This window comes from Stomoxys calcitrans, chromosome 3, assembly GCF_963082655.1.
Source record: "Stomoxys calcitrans chromosome 3, idStoCalc2.1, whole genome shotgun sequence".
NCBI lineage: Eukaryota > Metazoa > Arthropoda > Insecta > Diptera > Muscidae > Stomoxys > Stomoxys calcitrans.
The window spans coordinates 174989369-175008308 of NC_081554.1; the positions used below are offsets into that span (position 1 = coordinate 174989369).

The 18940-nt window shown below is 40.6% G+C and overlaps 1 protein-coding gene across 1 annotated transcript; it reads right to left on the reverse strand.

Annotated features, from left to right (window-relative positions):
• Positions 1-932: 932 nt before the first annotated feature.
• On the reverse strand, positions 933-15066 carry LOC106092653 (prolactin regulatory element-binding protein). Its single transcript, XM_013259566.2, has 6 exons — positions 14831-15066; positions 8805-8988; positions 8171-8730; positions 7698-8112; positions 2032-2194; positions 933-1961 (listed from the first exon to the last, which is right to left on the reverse strand). The coding sequence occupies exons 2-6, from the start codon at positions 8943-8945 to the stop codon at positions 1876-1878; spliced, it is 1365 nt and encodes a 454-aa protein (XP_013115020.1). The 5' UTR covers positions 8946-8988; positions 14831-15066; the 3' UTR covers positions 933-1875.
• Between the last annotated feature and the right edge of the window lie 3874 nt (positions 15067-18940).

The window sequence follows — 18940 nt, forward strand, 5'->3', positions numbered from 1 at the left end:
AACCCTGCTAATTAAAGGTGGTACAATAATCACAAATCATATGGAGCAATCCGCCATCTTGTCATCAAGATCGACGTTTTGCCAACACACACAAAGAAATTGTGCGCGTGTGTGTATACGTGTGCGTACATGAGCGGAGAATATACGAAAAAGAAAATAGCAACAAAGAGAATGCAAACCAAAATCTGGCATCTTAATACCGTCAAATCTGGTCGGCTGTTAACAGCTGTTCGCGTGAGACCACCTGTTTAAATCTACCTTGTCCAATTAGTATTACGGAAAGGAAATAATCTTCGATCAAGAACTCGCGCCATTAAAGATGTGAGAATCAGGTCCCAGGGGTGCGAAAGCCCTTGGGAGCATCCTTTTCGGATGAAGGACGTTTTGGTTGTTGTTGTTGTTGTAGTAGCAGTGTGCTGTACACCGAGGCGGCAGCCCTTGCCGATGAAGGAATTCATCGGGTCAATCCGGTACATACAACCGGCTGCCATGGGATTGGGACGTTTTGGTGTTCTTAGAGAGCGCCTTAAAGATTTTGGAAGACTGGTTCACAACCTGCATCGATTCACAAAAATAGACACATAAGGCCCTCTTACTCGAGTTGCTAGTACAGGTACGTTTTGGGGTCCTTAGAGAGCGCCTTAAAGATTTGGAAGACTAGTTCACAACCTGTATCGATTTACAAAAATAGACACATAAGGCCCTCTTACTCGAGTTGCTAGTACAGGTACCTGTCCGCGCTCAGCTTGGTTCTATTCGCTCTATGGTAGAGCCTCCTCATAGTGTGTCTTTCTCAAGTCCCGTTATATTAAACAGGCTGCGATCTTAACTGGAGGGCAGTTTACTTTACAAAGCTTTGTGTCAAGTTATTTTGAAGGGGGTTCCTGTAAGTTCCTTGATTCGTTTTCAGAAATGAAACGATTTTAGATGTGTAAAAACGAGAGCGTTGTTTGGTTTTAATGTGACAATTAATTTTGTTTGGATGTTCTTAAAAGTTGATTACATTTTAGTTTAAGTTAAGATTATATTGAGGTGTATATAAAGGAAAAACCCATTTTCTTAAGTAGAGGAAAACAAAAATCAAAAATATCGAGGACAAACAGTGGGTATATTAAAGCATTGCTAAAAACATGAAACAAAGTCTTGAAATCTTTACTTTAGCAGATTGTTTTAATATCTTAATTTATTCTAAATATTTAAAATTTATAATTTTATTATTTTTATAGAGAGTGTGAGAGTGGGATAGATAGGCGGGAAATATGTAAATAATAATTTAAAATAGTATCTATTTTATGCAAAAGAATTATTTATACATATATAATATTTTAATAATAATAATCGTTATAAACAATTGACTTGCAATTTTAATAATTTGCCTGAAAAACAAATATACAACATACGGATAAATATTGTTCTTAAACTATTGCCGTAATATATTATCTCCATTTATTTAGTTATTCATTGATTCATTAGTTGCGTTGAGTTTAATTTGATAAGAAATTTAATTTAACTACTTTAGTGTTTTGCAATTTCGTAATTGTTGTTGTCGTTTAACGTTTTTCGTTTGCGTTTTCTTCAGTTACATAGAAAAACAAACTTAAGAGGATTTTACACTAGTGTGACGTGACGTTACTCTGTCTCCTTTCACTTTTCTGTTTATTCGCATAAGAATTTGTTTAGTTTTATAAATGCCTATAGGTATATCATTGTTTTATTTTCAAATCTTTTTTTTAGTTTTATAATTAACCTTAGCCAAGGCCTATTTTAAACTGTCACCTGTATCGAGGGAGAAGATGGATTTATGAATTTATTGTATCTTTTTTTCAATTTATTTTTCTCTTATGACTTTGTCTGAGTCGTCGTCCTTTCTAATACCTACAGTCCCAGAAATGAGCATAATGTAAATGCGCCAAAAAGTACCACAATTATTAGCACAATAGCTAGCCAAGCTGGCATGGTATCTGTATGGAAAGAGCAATGGTAATTAGATAACAAAAAATAGATATGGCTTAATGTGTTTATAACACTTACGTCTGTGTTGCAAGCTATGTATGCATACTTTATTGTCCACAGATATTGAGAGTACAGCCGCTTCAGTGTCACTAGATATGGGAGGGCCTTCTTCGTTAGTTACCGGCAAGAATTGTAGACCAGTCACAAACATTGAGTGAGCATTGGGTATGTGTAGAACACGCTGAAATGACATACAAAAAAAGGCAGGTTAGTTAATTTTCTTTTGAAATGTTTTATGTTATTGTTATTGTAGCAGTGTGTTATACACTGAGACGACAGCCCTTGCCGATGAAGAACTCCATCGGGTCAATCCGGTAAGTATAACCGGCTGCCATGACTTATCTCTGTTTGTTTGTAAGTTTGTTTATTCTGTATAGACTCGATAACAATTGAACCGATTTTCTTGAAATTTTCACAGATTGTGTAGGTTGGTCTGGAAGCAGCAATAGGCTATAAAATTTTTTGTTATCTGAAGCGGGGCGGACACTCCGCCTTATCCCAAGAGCACCGCCAAAAATCAAAAGTTAACTGATCGGGACAATATGGGACTCAAATGAAAGGTATTTGGGAGTAGATTATGAATATGATATTAAAAATTGAGTCCAAGGGTCTAGAGGGCCGCCCCAGGCCCAAACCCGTCTTAAAAGTAGCATCCAAAATCAAAAGTGGACCGTTCGGGACAACAAGGGACTCAAATGGAAGGTATTTGGGAATAAATTACGAGTATGATATTAAAAATTGGGTCCAAGTAGCTAGGGGGCCATCCCAGGCCCAAAACCGCCCCAAAAGTAGCGCCCAAAATCAAAAGTGGACCGTTCGGGACAACATGGGACTCAAATGAAAGGTATTTGGGAATAGATTACGAATATGATATTAAAAATTGGGTCCAAGTAGCTAGGGGGCCACCCCAGGCCCAAAACACCTCCAAAAGTAGCGCCCAAAATCAGTTTTGTGTAGTTTGGTCTGGAAGCAGCAATAGGCTATATAATTTTTTCTTATCTGAAGCGGGGCGGACATCCCCCTTATCCCAACAGCACCGCTAAAAATCAATAGTTAACTGATCGGGACAATATGGGACTCAATTGAAAGGTATTTGGGAGTAGATTATGAATATGATATTAAAAATGGAGTCCAAGGGCCTAGAGGGCCGCCCCAGGGCCAAAACCACCCCAAAAGTAGCACCCAAAATCAAAAGTGGACCGTTCGGGACAACATGAGACTCAAATGAAAGGCATTCGGGAGTAGAATATGAATGTAATATTAAAAATTGGGTCCAAGTAGCTAGCAGGCCACCCCAGGCCCAAAACCGCCCCAAAAGCAGCGCCCAAAATCAAAAGTGGACCAATCGGGACAATATAGGACTCAAGTGAAAGATATTCGGGAATAGAATACGAATACAATGTCAAAATTGGGTCCAAGCACCCAGGAGGCCGCCCAAGACCCAAAACTATCACAAAAGTAGTGCCCAACATCAAAAGTGAACCGATCGGGACAATAGGGTATTCGGGAGTAGAATATGATATTAAAAATTTGGCCCAAAAGTTGCGCCCAAAATCAAAAGTGGCCGATCGGGACAATATGGGACTCAAATGAAAGGTAGTCGGGAGTAGAATATGAAAATGGCATTAAAAATTGGGCCCAAGTACCTAATGGCCGTCCAGGCTCAAAACCACCACAACTGGGCATATTAGACGATCATGATAATACAGAACTCAAGTAAAATGTTTTCGGGAGTAATTTACGAATATGGTATTAAATATGAGGTTCAAGTGTTAGGAGGTCGCCTACCCCTACAAAAACACCCCCCAACAATCATGGCTATATGGTAGAAGATAAACAAATTGCATTGGGGAACAGTAAGTAAGTAACATATTTTTTGCAAAGTGCAAATGAAGGCGCAGCGAATCGGGTCGGGTACAGCTACTATGTTTATAAAAAAATTGTGCATGTGTGTCGGTTTGTTCGTTTGTGTATTCCGCATATTTATCCCGTGGTGCTAAAAAGGCGCAGGGAAGGAGACCGGGTACAGTTTTTAGTTTATAAAAAAATTGTGTTTGTGTGTCAGATTGTTTGAGTGTGTATTCTGTATAGTCACAAAAACGGTTGAACCGTTTGAAAAAGGGCGGACTCTTCCCCTTAAACTCATTTTGCAAAAACGTCTGATCTCGGAGATGGGTGGGGCAATTCAAACGATGGGCGATCCACACTTTTAGTAACATGGAAACAAAAATTTGGTATCCAAATTTAGGGCGCCGCCCGACCTCCAAAATTCCGCCAAATTGATATATATACCAATCACTGCAATATAGGAATAAATAAAAGAGTAGAAACTTAATCTGAATCGAATCAAACGATGGGCAATCCACACTAGTATGCTGTATTAAAAATTGTATGTCAAAAAAAAAGTTTGTTTATAAAGAAATTGTGTTTGTGTGTCGGATTGTTTGTGTGTGTATTCCGTATAGGCACAAAAACGGCTGAATCGTTTGAAAAGGGGGGGGACTCTCTCCCTTAAACTAATTTTGCAAAAACGCCCGATCTTAGAGATGACTGGGGCAATTCAAACGATGGGCGATCAACACTTTTAGTAAAATTAAAATTTAAGGTGGGGTGCCGACATCCAAAATTCCGCCGAATGGATATATAGACCCATCACTACAATATGGGATTCAAATAAAAGGTATTTGAGAGTAGAAACTTGATCTGAATCGATTAAAACGATGGGCCATCCACACTTTTAGTAACATGGAAACAAAAATTTTGTACCCGGCACGGGATAGTTGTGAGCACCACACAGGCTGAAACATTCAAGTCCAATCTGTGTGGTGTTCATTGCTGTTACGAGAAGCTAAGCTGCGGCTACCAGCCGCGTCCACAGGTTGCGGATAGTGGAATGCTACATACGGAGTAGCTGCAATGGCAGTCGCGGACAATCAGCGGTATTGAGAGGAAAGTCTCAGTGAGAGGACGGGCGGCAATGGATCTTGCACAAATACTGAGTGCCTATGATGCTCGATATGACAAGGCGAGTTATTGGCGACTATAAATACCCAATGGCCAGTCTGTTCCCACGGCGATCGGTCCTTGGACCGGAACGAGCTTGCTCACCTATGGGACATTGACGAGGATCACCACATTCACATGAAAATGTGGCTACAACATCAAAAATTTGGTATGCAAATTTAAGGTTGGGTGCCTAGGTGGGCCGACTCACCTCCAAAATTCTGCCAAATGGTTCAACCCACACTGAACTTATTTACAGACCATCGGATTAGAAAAAAAACTATTCGAGACTATATTGCGAATCTGCCTGGGTAGGCACCCTTCCCCGAACCACCGCCAAACTGGACAATTTTACCGACCATGGCAATATGGGTCTCAACAAAAAACAGGTATTTGGGTGTAGAGCTTAAATGTTGTATATACATTTGGAGCTAAATGTTTGAGGGCCGTCCCACCCCAAAACACCTCCAAACAGTATTTATCTACAAACAATGGTAAGGAGGAGAGTCATTCACGGTATCCCTGGTCTCCGAGCCGATGAACAGCCATCACAATTTACCGTGGGCGAAGTTACGAATGCCATCCGTGGCGAAAAATTAACCAAGTCATTGGGCCCCGAAGGAATCTCTACACTGATGCTGAAGAATCTGGATTTACCTTGAGATGGGTACCCTACTACTGTCCTCAACCCGTCTTTGAACACTCTTATAGTCCCCGACGTCTAGAAAATGGGCCGAGTGCTCCCGCTACTGAAGCCTGTAAAGGATGCGAGTTTGGGGGAGTCGTACAGATCGATATCCCTTGTCTCACCAGTAGCCAAGACGCTTGAGGCATTACTTCTCCTGAGCCTCGTAGGAGAATTTCCATTCGACGATCATCAACATGGATTTCTAAGACTGCATAGCACTGCAACTGCTTTGCATATCGTCACCGCACACATTTGCCGTGGCTTCAATTAGCTCAGGCCATGTGATAGGACGGTCCTCGTGGCACTAGGCCTATCAAAGGCATTCGACACATCGTCAGCATGTCCCTCCAGCCAGGCCAGAAACGCTGGGTAGCGAATTATCTGTGTGGTCGTCAGTCATTTGTGAAAAACAGGGAGTTCCCCAAGGCTGGGTGATATCTTCGGCACTGTTTAACCTCTACCTATCCTCCATTCCACCCTCTCCAGACGGCATAGGGATCGTATCATATGCGGACGACTGTACGATCATGGCATCAGGCCCCCACCTATTGTTGACATCTGCAATAGGTTGAACGTCTACCTCAACAAACTTGCCTCATATTTCGTTGCAAAAAATTTGAAGATATCTGCCACCAAATATTTAGTCACATTGTTCGCGGGAGGTGAATGCCGAGCTGACTGTGATGGTCGAAATGATGAAAAAATGATTCCGACCATCAAGTATTCCAAAATACTTGGCGTCACATTTGACAGCTCTTACACATTTTCCCCACATGCCACAGCAATTTGTAATAAAGTCAAAGGTAGAAAAAAGGTCCTCAAGTCACTTGCTGGCAGCACTTTGGGTGCAGACAAAGAAACCTTGTTGACTACGTACAAAGCAATTGGCCGGTCTGTGGTAAGTTATGCAGCGCCACTAAAGTCTCGTCAGCTCTGTGACACGCAGTGGAATAATATTCAGATCCGTCAGAAAGCCGCCCTCCGAACTGCGACGGGCTATCTCCTCAGTTCTCATGTTGACCACCTCTATCAGGAGACAAAGATCCTACCAGTGCGAGGACCTAACTAAAGGTTGTTATCGCAGAGAACCAGAGTAGTTCTGGCTCAGTTACGTTTCGGCAGATGCAGCCGCCTCAACTCCTGCAGAACAAGAATTGATGCCGACGTTCAAGATGTATGTCCCGATTGTGACCAGGGACCACACGATACACGTTAAACTGCCCAATCCCATGGCAGCCGGTTGTACGTACCGGATTGACCCGATGGAGTTCTCCATCGGCAAGGGCTGCCGCCTCAGTGTACAAAACACTGTTACAACAACAACAACGTTAAACTGCCCAGACAGGCCCATTCTACTCAGACCCAGATCCCACTGGACGCACCCCATCTTAGGAGTTCCTAGATCTGGACGCTCAACAGAATCATTAAGATTCTGTCAAAAAACGACCTGCAAGCTTTATTATTTTTAAAATTATTGTTTTCCAAGAATGCTACAAGCGTATGACTTGTTTTAATTTGGTTGATTGTGGCAACAATATTTTGAAGATTATATTGTTTCATTGAAGCATAAGGTAATGAATCATTAATAGTTGCATTTCACGTTATCAATATTGATAATTTCTTTCGGCTTGCAGAAGGTATTCTGACATATTTCTATGACCATGGAAAGGAATAGAGTTAAGAGATTTGTATCATACCCGTTCAACGACTTGTTTGATTCAAATTTTTATTGTGCGATGTCTTGAAGAAATCACAAACATTATTATCAGTGTCATCATGTGAAGTCAAAAAGGGCCTTTCTTAAAGGGTAGAAATGCCAAATTGATAAGAAATTTCTCAATGTAGCCGAAAAATAAATTTAGTCACAAAAAATTCACTTAGGGTGATTCAACTGTGATCATAGGCAAGGGAAAGAGCGGCTTTACCAGTAGAATTGCGGTTGCATAACTTAAGTTTCTTGGCGTATGTGGTATACAATTTTTAATCCACTCACCTGTAAACTGAAACCGATATACATGGAAATACTGCCCGAAAACATGGTGCCAACAGCCACAAACCGTCCATCGTCGCGCACAGCCAACGAAGCTAAGCTTTCTTCAATGGGCACCGCTAGACGCAATTTACCATTTGTACAGTCCCATTGTTGTAGGAAACCTCGTTGTTTGCCAACTTTTCCAAGAGGATTGGTAATCGTAAATAACCGATATTTGTCCTTTTGAGCTTCAATTGTACCATAACGACATCGTTTAAATAAATATTTGGTACCCTCAGGTGTGGCCCACTTAAGATCGAAAATCTTTTTCGAAGTCGCTATATCCCAGACTAAACCTTGGCCGTCTTTGGAAATGGTAACAATGTACTTGGAATCTGGGCTGATGTCAATGTCATCGATTTCCCTGGTGTGGGCTCTAAAAAGAACACATTAAAAAATAAGTTTCAAAGTATGAGAAATTTGAGTTAACCTACTCTATATCTGCTGTTTTTAACATTTGCGGAAACGACCAAACTCTCAGATGTCCATCCGTACCACCTGTGGCCATTATATGCCCATTGGGCGATATGCGTACCACCCTTTGCAAAGGATCCGCACCCAGAAAATCGGTCTGTACTGAATCGGCTGCTTTAATGTCGAATTTTAGTATTCTTTTGAGATTGGCATTTTGATCCTGCTTGGGCTGGGGCTTTGCATCTTTGTCTCCAGCTGGCACATGACCATTTGGTATGTCTTCCACACCAGATGTTGGTGGCCGCCTTTGTCTTACGCCATTTTCATTGCCATGTAAGTCTGCAGCATTTTTGTGCGCCGTTGAATCCTGTGTCGCTGAGATTTCTTCTTTGCCATCTTCAGTAAGCACTCGCGGATTGACAAAATACATTTGACAGTGGGCCTCTTGACCGGCACATAAATATGAACGTCGGCCATCATTGCGTACAGCAAAATTCATTACCACATTGGAGCCGGTTTCATGGCGCACAACTTCTTGGGCACAAAAATGTTGGCCATTGTGATAAATTTCGTAGATTTCCTTTAAATGAAATGAAACATACATAAATGTTTTTACTTTTATTGATGGCTACACATATATAATAATTTACTTACAAAACCATTTGCTACACCCGTTTTACTGGCACCCCCACCTCCTGCTACCAAAACATGACGGCTGGTTAACATTTCTACGGCATAAAGTGGAAAGTTGACACGGGCCAAAAGACCATCCGCAGGTCTTCTTGTTGGGGCCATTGTTATATGTATAGATGTGTGCGTGTGCTTCAACCTTAACCCCCTTTCGTTTTTGTCAAAGAAATATTTTTTTTTTTTGGGTTGTGGGTTGAGTTATGGCGATGCTTATAAGGCACCAAAAGCCAGGTTATTAACTACTGCATGTAGACCCAGTCTACATCAGATGAACAGCTTCTCCTATACCCCTCCCTCAGGGGCGTGTAGATAAAACGATGTTGGACCAAGCAGCAGTGGGAGACAGCTCCAAGACCCAGTGTGAGTGGTATAATAGTGTTTGATTAAAAACGAAGCAGGCCCGCTGCTAAAAGAGAATGTTGAAAATCTTAATTTATTATCACAGTGTCTTAGGTGGTAAAATCCATATAATCCTAGCCAGTAAACTGGCATAAAGTATAATTAGTTGTCAACGATCGCATACTATATCGTATGCACTATGTTATATCACAGTTCCAATCACAGCTTAATCGAGTATCCCTATATTCTCAAACAAGGGATAGTAACTTTTACAAATTAATCTCCGCTTCCACAATAAAGGCAACGAGTGCTTTATAAGTATTAACCTCCTTGGTACTTAGTATGGCTTCAATATCCTTGTGGCGTTTAAAAAAAGTATAGTTCCCACGGAGCACATCATATTTGGTGCATTCAAAGATGGCATGGTGGCTTGTACCGGGCTTCCAGCACGTGTCGCAAATCGGAGTGGAGATTGCACCTATTTTGTGCAAATAAACTTTGTCACACGTATGTCCCGTGTGAAGCCTGTTGATAATTCTCACCTCAGCCGAATCAAGGTTCATCCTGAGAAACCATGGTTTCTCAGTAACATCTTTGTACAGGCGATAGAAAAATTTGCCCTTTTCTCTCGAGGTCTCAGCAAAACAATCATTCCATCTTTCCCATAATCTTCTCTTTATAATATTCATAGCCTCCTTGTGGGACAGCTCGGCCTCCATCGGCGCACCACATTCAGTTGCCTGCTTGGCTATCTCATCCACTGTCTCATTGAAATCAATTCCGGAGTGTCCCGGAACCCAGACCACATGACATGCCTGTATGTCAGACAAGTTCAGTTTCTGATGAAATAGGGATGCCACATAATCATCAATGTTCTTACTGCCCAGAGCCTTACAGGCCGCAAGGCTATCTGTGAAGAACACGCATCTTTCATGCCCATCCTCAACGGCAATCTCTAAGGCCTTGTATAGCGCCCAAAGCTCCCCAAATGTAGAGGAGGCCTTGAAATCAATCTTGAAATAAAACTTGTACCCCAGAGTGGGGACAAAGACCCCGCATCCAGTAGCATTCTCAGATAGGGAGGCGTCTGTGGCAAAAATCGTAAAGCCACTATTTTTATATTCATAGAATTCTTTGTTATAGATTTGCTTTATAACTTCCTTAGGAGTAGCTTCTTTTCTGTCTGATAATCGGTTGAGTGTAACAGAGATCTTTTTAGAGGCAATCGGACATATAATATCCCCAACCCGGTCAAAAACATCCTTAAATTCATTATATACATGACTGTAGCTGGATTTAACCCTGGGATTGTCAGCTACCATGTCATAGAGGTAAAAGTTGTCCCTTCGCAGCCTGAGCAACTCCTTGACCGTAAGAAGAGCCGCTCTGTGCTCAGGGGGTAATTCATGGGCCAGGGCATAAATAACGTGCACAGGGGTCGACCTAGACACCCCCAAACATCTCCTTAGCATTCCATTCTGCATCCTTAGTATCTGCTTATTTATATAATGTGGGCTATGCGCCGTAGTCGTCCTGGAGTACTCCAACTTGGACCTGACCAGGCTCCTATACACATTCAGAGCTGTCTTAGGGTGCAGACCCCCTCTTATAGACGATAAGCATTTCAGCATATTAATTCTTCCTCCTACATCCGGCCTAATGGAGTCATAGTGCCCTTTCACCGCTAGTGAACACGAGATATGCCTTCCCAGAAATTTTATCTGTCTTGCATGTTCAACACTCCTCCCTTCCAACACAAGATCTACTTTTCTATGGCTGGTTTTAGCAAAATACATGGTGTGGCACTTGTCGGGATTGAAGGACAGGTTCAATCTTTCGCATTTGTCCCGAAAAAGAGTCGCTTTACTTTTCAGGTTCACTAAAGCTAGGTCATAATCCCGATTAAATGACAACAGAATAAAGTCATCTGCATACTGAAAAACTAAAGTATTTCTATCCTCCAGTGAGTGCAGGCCTGCCGTGTAAAGATTAAAAAGAACGGGTGAAAGGCAACTACCTTGAGGGATACCATTCCTGATCACCACCTCCTTCCTGCCCATCTTCAATACTCTTAAAGAGAGAAAGTTATATATCCAGCTACAGTACCATTCATTAAAACCAAGATCAGTTAGTATGTCATGCAATAATCCAATGTCCACACAATTGTAGGCATTACTTATATCCAAGGAGAGAAGTATTACCTTAAAGCCATTCGCCTTAAGGATTGCAATTCTATGAAGCAATTCATTAATGCAGGTATTAGTGGACCTGTTTTTGAAATATGCAAAAGATCTAGCAGGGACAGCACCACAGGACTTCACATAGTCCATCAACCTGTCTTTGATCATTAAATTTATGCATTTTAGAAAGACCGAAATGAGGGAGATCGGTCTAAAACTAGCAATGTCATTATAGTCCTTGTTGGGTTTAGGAATTGGGACAATCTTAATTGTCCTCCAGTTGTCAGAAATGTCGTTACTTAGAAAAGCATTGTTCAACGCCGTCAAAATTGCCCTTTTGGAGATTCCTGGCAGCGCCTTTAACATTGCATAGGTCACACCATCGTGCCCACCCGCAGATCGCATCCTTTTGTTCATTAAGCAATTTTCAAATTCCTCAAACTCAAAGGGCTCTACCGTCCCACAATCTGATTCCACAGCAACACTCCTTGCATTACCTAATGCATCCACAACTTGACCCTTCAGGTATTCCAAATATTTTTCATTATTTTCTTCATTCCACAAAGCCCTCTGGGGATTCATTCGTCCTCTGACATTATTTATAAATCTCCATGCCTCCCTTGTACTGGGAGTATGGTTAATCTCATTAATTTTGTTCAGGAAACTTTCCTTTTTCGCCTCAGCTACCCTCTTCTTCCACAATTCCACTTCTCTCCTTGCCAACTCTAGATTGCTGTAACTCGGATCTTTCCTAGCCTTCTTGGTAGCAGCCAGCTGCTTTCTAAAGAGTCTCTTGAGTTCCTCTGTCCACCAGAACTTGGGGGAACGGGCACTTTCCACCTCACACATCGCATAGCTCATCTCATTTCCAATGGCACTCTCAATCAGACCAACATCTGGCTCTAGTTCAAGCTTACTCAACGACTGCATCAGCTTTTTCTTGGACAGAAATTTCGTCTTCTTCACCCCAGTCAGCTCAATGCTGACCGTTACGGGAAAATGTCTACTGCCTCCTAGGTAACCCTGACTGGCCTCCCACGCACCTGCCAGATCAGCACTCACAAAAGTCAGATCCAGGACAGAACCATCCGTGTCATCATTCCTCTTAAAAGTACAGCTGCCATTGTTGATACACTTGAGTCTGGAGTCATTAATAATCACCTCCAATTCCTTGCCTTTCCTGTTCGTAATCGTATCACCCCACACAGCATTCCGGGCATTGAAGTCTCCCATTAGCACCACATTCTGAAACCTTTCCAAAAAGGAACATAATCTCCCAGCCTCCCTCAAAAAAACACCAAGCGGCAGGGATGGTGGAAAGTACACTGAGGCAATCACCAAATTCTTGTTCAGGCTTGTAGTTTTAGTAATCAATATGTCATACTCCGAATCAAATACCACATTGGCGAATCTAATGCATTTTTTGAAACCAATGGCCACTCCCCCATAGCCATCGTTTCTAAATCGCTGTATCAAGTTGTAATTGGCTAGTTTATTACTTTTATTAGGACACTCCGAGAAAATCTCCGAAAGTGCCACAATATCAAAATTGTAGTTGTTAAGGTAAAACTCAACAAAATTCCCATTTTTGGTTAACGACTGCACATTATATTGTAGTATCTTTACCATGACTACTGGTAAGGCTAGACATATTGCTTACAGGGACATTTGTATTCACCCCAAACTTGCTTAGTCGAGTAGCGAAATGATTCATGGCATCCACTGCCATCGAATTGCCTGTCATTCTCAAAAAATCCATCATAAATATTAACATTTCTTTCGTTACCTTCTCCAGCTCCGAAGTTCTAACTGCATCAGTCATGTACACCGGCGTGGCTGGCTGAGACTCACCAAACATCCTTGGATGCATTTCAGCTCCAGGTCTATGAATATAGGGCTTCCTCTGTCTCTTCACTACGGAATTAAAGGTGTACGGTGTAAGGATTTCATTTACCTCCCTCTCTCTGCTGTCTTCACAGCCGTTGGTGGCCTTGTTCGTCCTCCTGTTCCCCATAATCTCAGGAAACTGGTCATCATCAGCTAATAAATCAAACCTATTCTGGTTCTTGTACATATCGAAAACCTCCTTCTTTGACATCTTCTTTCTTGTCATAATCTTGTTCGTTTCAACTTCTTTCAGCCAAATCGGACATACATCCCTATCTTTTGCCACATGGCCATTTCCATTACACAAAATACACCTCTTCTCTTCACAAGCACCTCCACAAGTCGCCTCATTGCTACCACACTTAATACAGCGTTTTCTTGATCTGCATCCTTGTTTGGTATGCCCTAGCCTTCCACAGTTAAAACATTGCCTTACTGCCGGATAGAAGGTCCTGACAGTCAGCACAGTCCTTTCAAAGATAATCCATTGTGGATGGTCATCCCCCGCAAATCCAACCTTGACCGTCTCAGTTGGATGAAACACAGTGGGATCATTCGCATCTCTTCTAGTAAACCTTCTTACCGAAGTTATTTTTTTCCCAGCCGTCGAATTAGCCATAATCTCCTCTTCAGAATAACATAGGGGAACGTCCCTTATAACCCCAAAAGTCTCAATGAAGTTCCGAGGCACGAAAGGCCTCAACTTCCTCTTCCTCAACTCATCATTATCAATAAATTTATTCGCAGACTCCCAATCATCAAAAGTCAGCTTGTATAGGGTAACCCCTATCGCAACCACCTTCTTAATCTTTTGAAACTCATCCGATTTCAAATCTTTTATTTTAGATATAAAATACAAGCCATTCCTGATTTTTTTATTGTTAACTCCATCTGCCTCAGATGTATCAACTAGTACCAAACACTCACCTGAATGCTCTGGGGTATATCTTACATCAGCGTCATTAATCCTCCTTTTCTTAGGGTCATTCACGTCATTCTCCTCTCGCCTCCTTGTTTTCCTCACCTCATTACCATCCATCGCCACTTCATTCGAGCCACTTGCATCAATTGCATTGACATTGTCTTCATTAGCACAAACACCACCATTACCATTTGCCACACACACGCCATTAACAGTAGCTGCACCACCACCATTACCAGTAAAGGTAATATTTTCATTCTTTCTGGAATTCGTCAAATTCTTTCTCTTCATTTCTGTGTCTATACGACACAAAATTAGCGTCTCCGAGGGCCCAGCCCTCTCCTCCTTCTCATTCATTTCGGCCTCCACAGCGGCCAATCAAGCAGGCTGCCCACCACTCACACCACGAAACACCAAAAACACTTTTTCCAGTTAAAATTGATAAAAAATACAGCTTCCAGTAAATCTAGGAGCTCCACAGGAGTCCAATAATATGTGTAACACGTATTAACAGGTTAGAACAACCACGATGCTTCACGATAAAATTTTTTCTTCACAGCCAGACAACATACACAGCCAAACGTCAAACGAGAAGTGTGTCAAAGAAATATAAATTAATTATAACACTGACTGACTTTTGTTTTATCAGCTGCTGTAGTTACCACCAACAATCTTAATCATACACGGCTTGATACGGCAGACAGTCAATATGTTTGGTTCGCTTACACTACACTTGAATCGATTTATCGTGGCAAATTCTTTTCAAATGTTTGCCATTTAATTGTTTTTGCATTAATTGTGTTATTGTATATTGTGTTTTCGTGTTTTCTTTCTTATTAAATTTAATGAGAAAGTTCCACGTATTGCTGGTCGGCCTTCATCTCTCTTGTTATCGATAACGATTTTAGATGTTCTTCGATTAGGGAACGGTATTATCAAGAATTTCAATTACAGCTGTTCGCAGTTTCAAGGGGTATTCACATTGCATGGTGTTATCTACAATTATGTCCGTTGTGCGGGTAAACGATATTACCAATATACTTGAATTTATGTTTGAGAATCGAAATAATATAAAATAAATTAAATTGTTTGCATTAATTCATTATATGTGTTATTGTGCTATTTTGTTAGTTACATTTAATGAGAAAGTTCCACGTATTGCTGGTCAGCCTTCCTCCCTCTCTTATTATCCATAACGATTTTTAGTTATTCTTCGATTATCGATACGGTATTATCAACAATTGCAACAACAGCTGTTTACAGTTTCAAGGGGTATTTACATTGCATGGTGTTATCCGTTGGCCGTTTTGTGGGTAAACGGTGCTACCAATAAACTTGAATTCATGTTTGAGAATCGAAATAATTAACATAAAATAAATTAAAATAATTTACTATCTGATGACTACATTGGCTACTTAGCAATGCTATTTTTGCTTAATTTGTTTTTTCGATGTTGTTATATATAATGAGGAAGATCCACATATTGCAGGTCGGAAATCCTCTTCTCTTATTGTAAATGGTTAATCGATAACGATTTTTAGTTGTTCTTCGATTAGGTATATGGTATTACCAACAATTTCAAAGGGTATAAACACAGCATGGTGTTATCTACAATTATGGCCGTTGTGTGAGTAAACGGTGTTACCAATAAAATTGAATTTATGATTTATCTTTTTTCATTCATTCATTCTTATATGCGAAAGTTCCATGTATTGCTGGTCGGCCTTCCTCTCTCTTATTGTGCATAGTCCGCGTGTTGCTGGTCGGCCTTCCTCTCTCTTATTGTGAATGGTTAATCGATAAAGATTTTTAGTTGTTCTTCGATTAGGGATATGATATTATCAACAATTACCAAGGGTATTAACATTGCATGGTGTTACCTACAATTATGGCCGTTGTGCGAGTAAACGGTATTACCAATAAATTTGAATTTATGATTTATCTTTCATTATTTATTTTTTTAAAGGTATCTGTAATTGAATGGTTGAAATTAGAAAATTCCTTTAAGCGCTTTATTCGCGGATCTTCTCCAAGTTTTAAAACTAAAATCAAATTTTAGAATTATTTAATTTTTTCAAAAATGTATGTTTTGGCAGGATTGTCTTAAAATGTTCAAAGTCAACATTTTTTATAAAAAAATTGTAACAATTTTAAATTCTTTGAAAATTTTAAAGTAGAAATTGTAAGAAATTTTTAAATTAAAAGCATTAAACATTAAAAAGAATAATTTTATAAGGGTTTACATCACTTTAGAAAAGAGATATGCATACAATTTCCATGCCCTTATGTTCTAATGGACCTACACGATAATGTGCAATAGTGTATTTGCCCACCACTACTTTAGAGCCTTGGAAGGCTATATATGTCATCTACCTCAAGGAAGTGTTTTAAGTGAGCATTCAGTGTGAGTGTCCCAAAATCTAAAACAGTAGCTGTTGCTGCATGCTGAACCACATCATCATCAGCGATCATGAACAAAGTCAACCACCGGCAGACGGACGAGCATACACCAGACGACGTCCACCAGCAACAAAGAAACAACTCCAAATTTGGAGTAACAAGTAGTCAGTCAGTCATATCGACATATTCGCACATTGTATTCATGGCTGTTGTTGTTACTGTTCTTATTGGTTCATACTGGTGAACAATGTTCTCAAAAAGCCCACATTGTTTCTTTGTTTCTTTCGTTACGAATGTCATCTCATTGTTTATGCGTTTCTCATCTTTCCAAATCAGTGACAATTCAGAACACATATGATGTGGTTTAGCTCTTAGGGTCAAACCGAACTTGATTCACCTTAAATAGAGGGTTTAATGGTTTTGAGTCAAAGTGATCTGAGAGTTGGTCGAATAGAATCGGCTGGGCAGATTAAGGAGTGTCATAGTCGTAAAGATTTTTCTCTAGATTTTTAAAATTTTTTTTTCTCAGCATATGATGTTTTTTAAAATTTCTATTTTAAAAATTTTTGAGCACTGCTGTTTTTTTTTATTCATCACCTTTAAAACAAATTAAGTTCACCAACTCCCTCTTGTAGGGTATCGGGTTAAAGAACGCTTAAAACATTAAACCAAAACAAAAAATTGTATTGAATTCAATAAAAAAGTAGAATTTGTAATCAACTAACTGATGACATTCAGGGACAAAAATGGCAATTGCATCACTAAAAGAAGGCGGAAAGAAAAACGAGTTGTGTCTTCTTTCTTGTTGAGATGATGCTAAAGTTGGAAGTCTCAAGACTTTAGTCTCAATGAAGCAATGCGACGATGATAAGTAATGCAGATAAGGAAATGTTTTGTATGGTGCCAGAAGGTGTTTGGAGATAAGGGAGAAGAAATTTTAAATGTTGAAAAAAGAAGAAAATTCGAAATATTTCGACGATGGCCGTCGCCTTTCGCCGGGCTCGGTCTCTCCCTACTAGCAGCCCACCTAATCTCTCGGGATATGTTAACCACCTCGGCACTGCTCTCTCATTACTTCAAGGTGGATCCCCTGTGGCACTTATGCCATATGTCTTAGTGTACCTGCGTCCAGTTGCCTTCTCCATATAGCAGTCGAGATTGGAGAAAAACCGCCTTGCTAAGATGGACACAATGTGCCCCTGTAGACCCGGGCATGAACAGAACAAAAACACAATTGTCTTTCCCACCGCCTCAAAAAGGGAGGTTCCGCCATATGGTGTATCGCACATGACCACTTATAGCTCCCGTTTAGTTATGAGTGTCATGTTATCAAAGGCCTGAAGTTTCTTCGGCCTCTTCCGTTCAGCGAAGGCTAGAGCATTCTAGTAGTGCGGCATCCATGAACAGAACAACAAGGATGATCGAGAGACTGACTTACCAAAACACCACGTAAAAAATTTCAACCAAATTGGATAACAATTGCGCCCTCTAGAGTCTCAAGAAGTCTTATCGGGGGATCGGTTTATATGGCAGCTATATCAGGATATAGACCGATTGGGACAGTTCTTAGCACAGTTGTTGAAAGTCATAACGGAACATCACATTTCAGTCAAATCGAACAAAAATTGCAGCTTGTACGGGCTCAAGAAGTCAAATTGGGAGATCGGTTTATATAGGAGCTATATCAGGTTATACACCGATTTGGACCGTAGTTGGCACAGCTGTTGGAAGTCGTAGCAGAACAATACGTGCAAAATTTCAGCCAAACAGGACAACAATAGCGGCTTGTAAGGGCTCAAGAAGTCAAGTCGGGAGATCGGTTTATATGGGAGCTATATCAGGTTATCCACCGATTTAGACCGTACTTGGCACAGTTGTTGGAAGTCGTAGCAGAACAATACGTGCAAAATTTCAGCCAAACAGGACAACAATACAACTTATATGGGCTCAAGAGGTCAAATCGGGAGATTGGTTTATATTGGAACTATCAGGTTATACATCGATTCAGACCGTACTTGGCACAGTTGTTGGAAGTCATAACAGAACACTATATGCAAAATTTTAGCCAAAGCGGACAAAAATTGCGGCCTCCATGGGCTCAAGAGTTCAAATCGGAAGATCGGTTTACATGGTAGCTTTATCCAAATGTGAACCGATATGGCCCATTTGCAATCTCGAACGACCTACATCAATGCTAAGTATCTGCGAAAAATTTCAAGCAGCTAGCTTTACTCCTTCAAAAGTTAGCGTGATTTCCATAGACGGATAGACGAATGGACATATATATTGTAGATCAACTCAGAACATCGAGACGATCAAGAATATATAAACTTTATAGGGTCTTAGACGTTTTTTTGAGGTGTTACAAACGG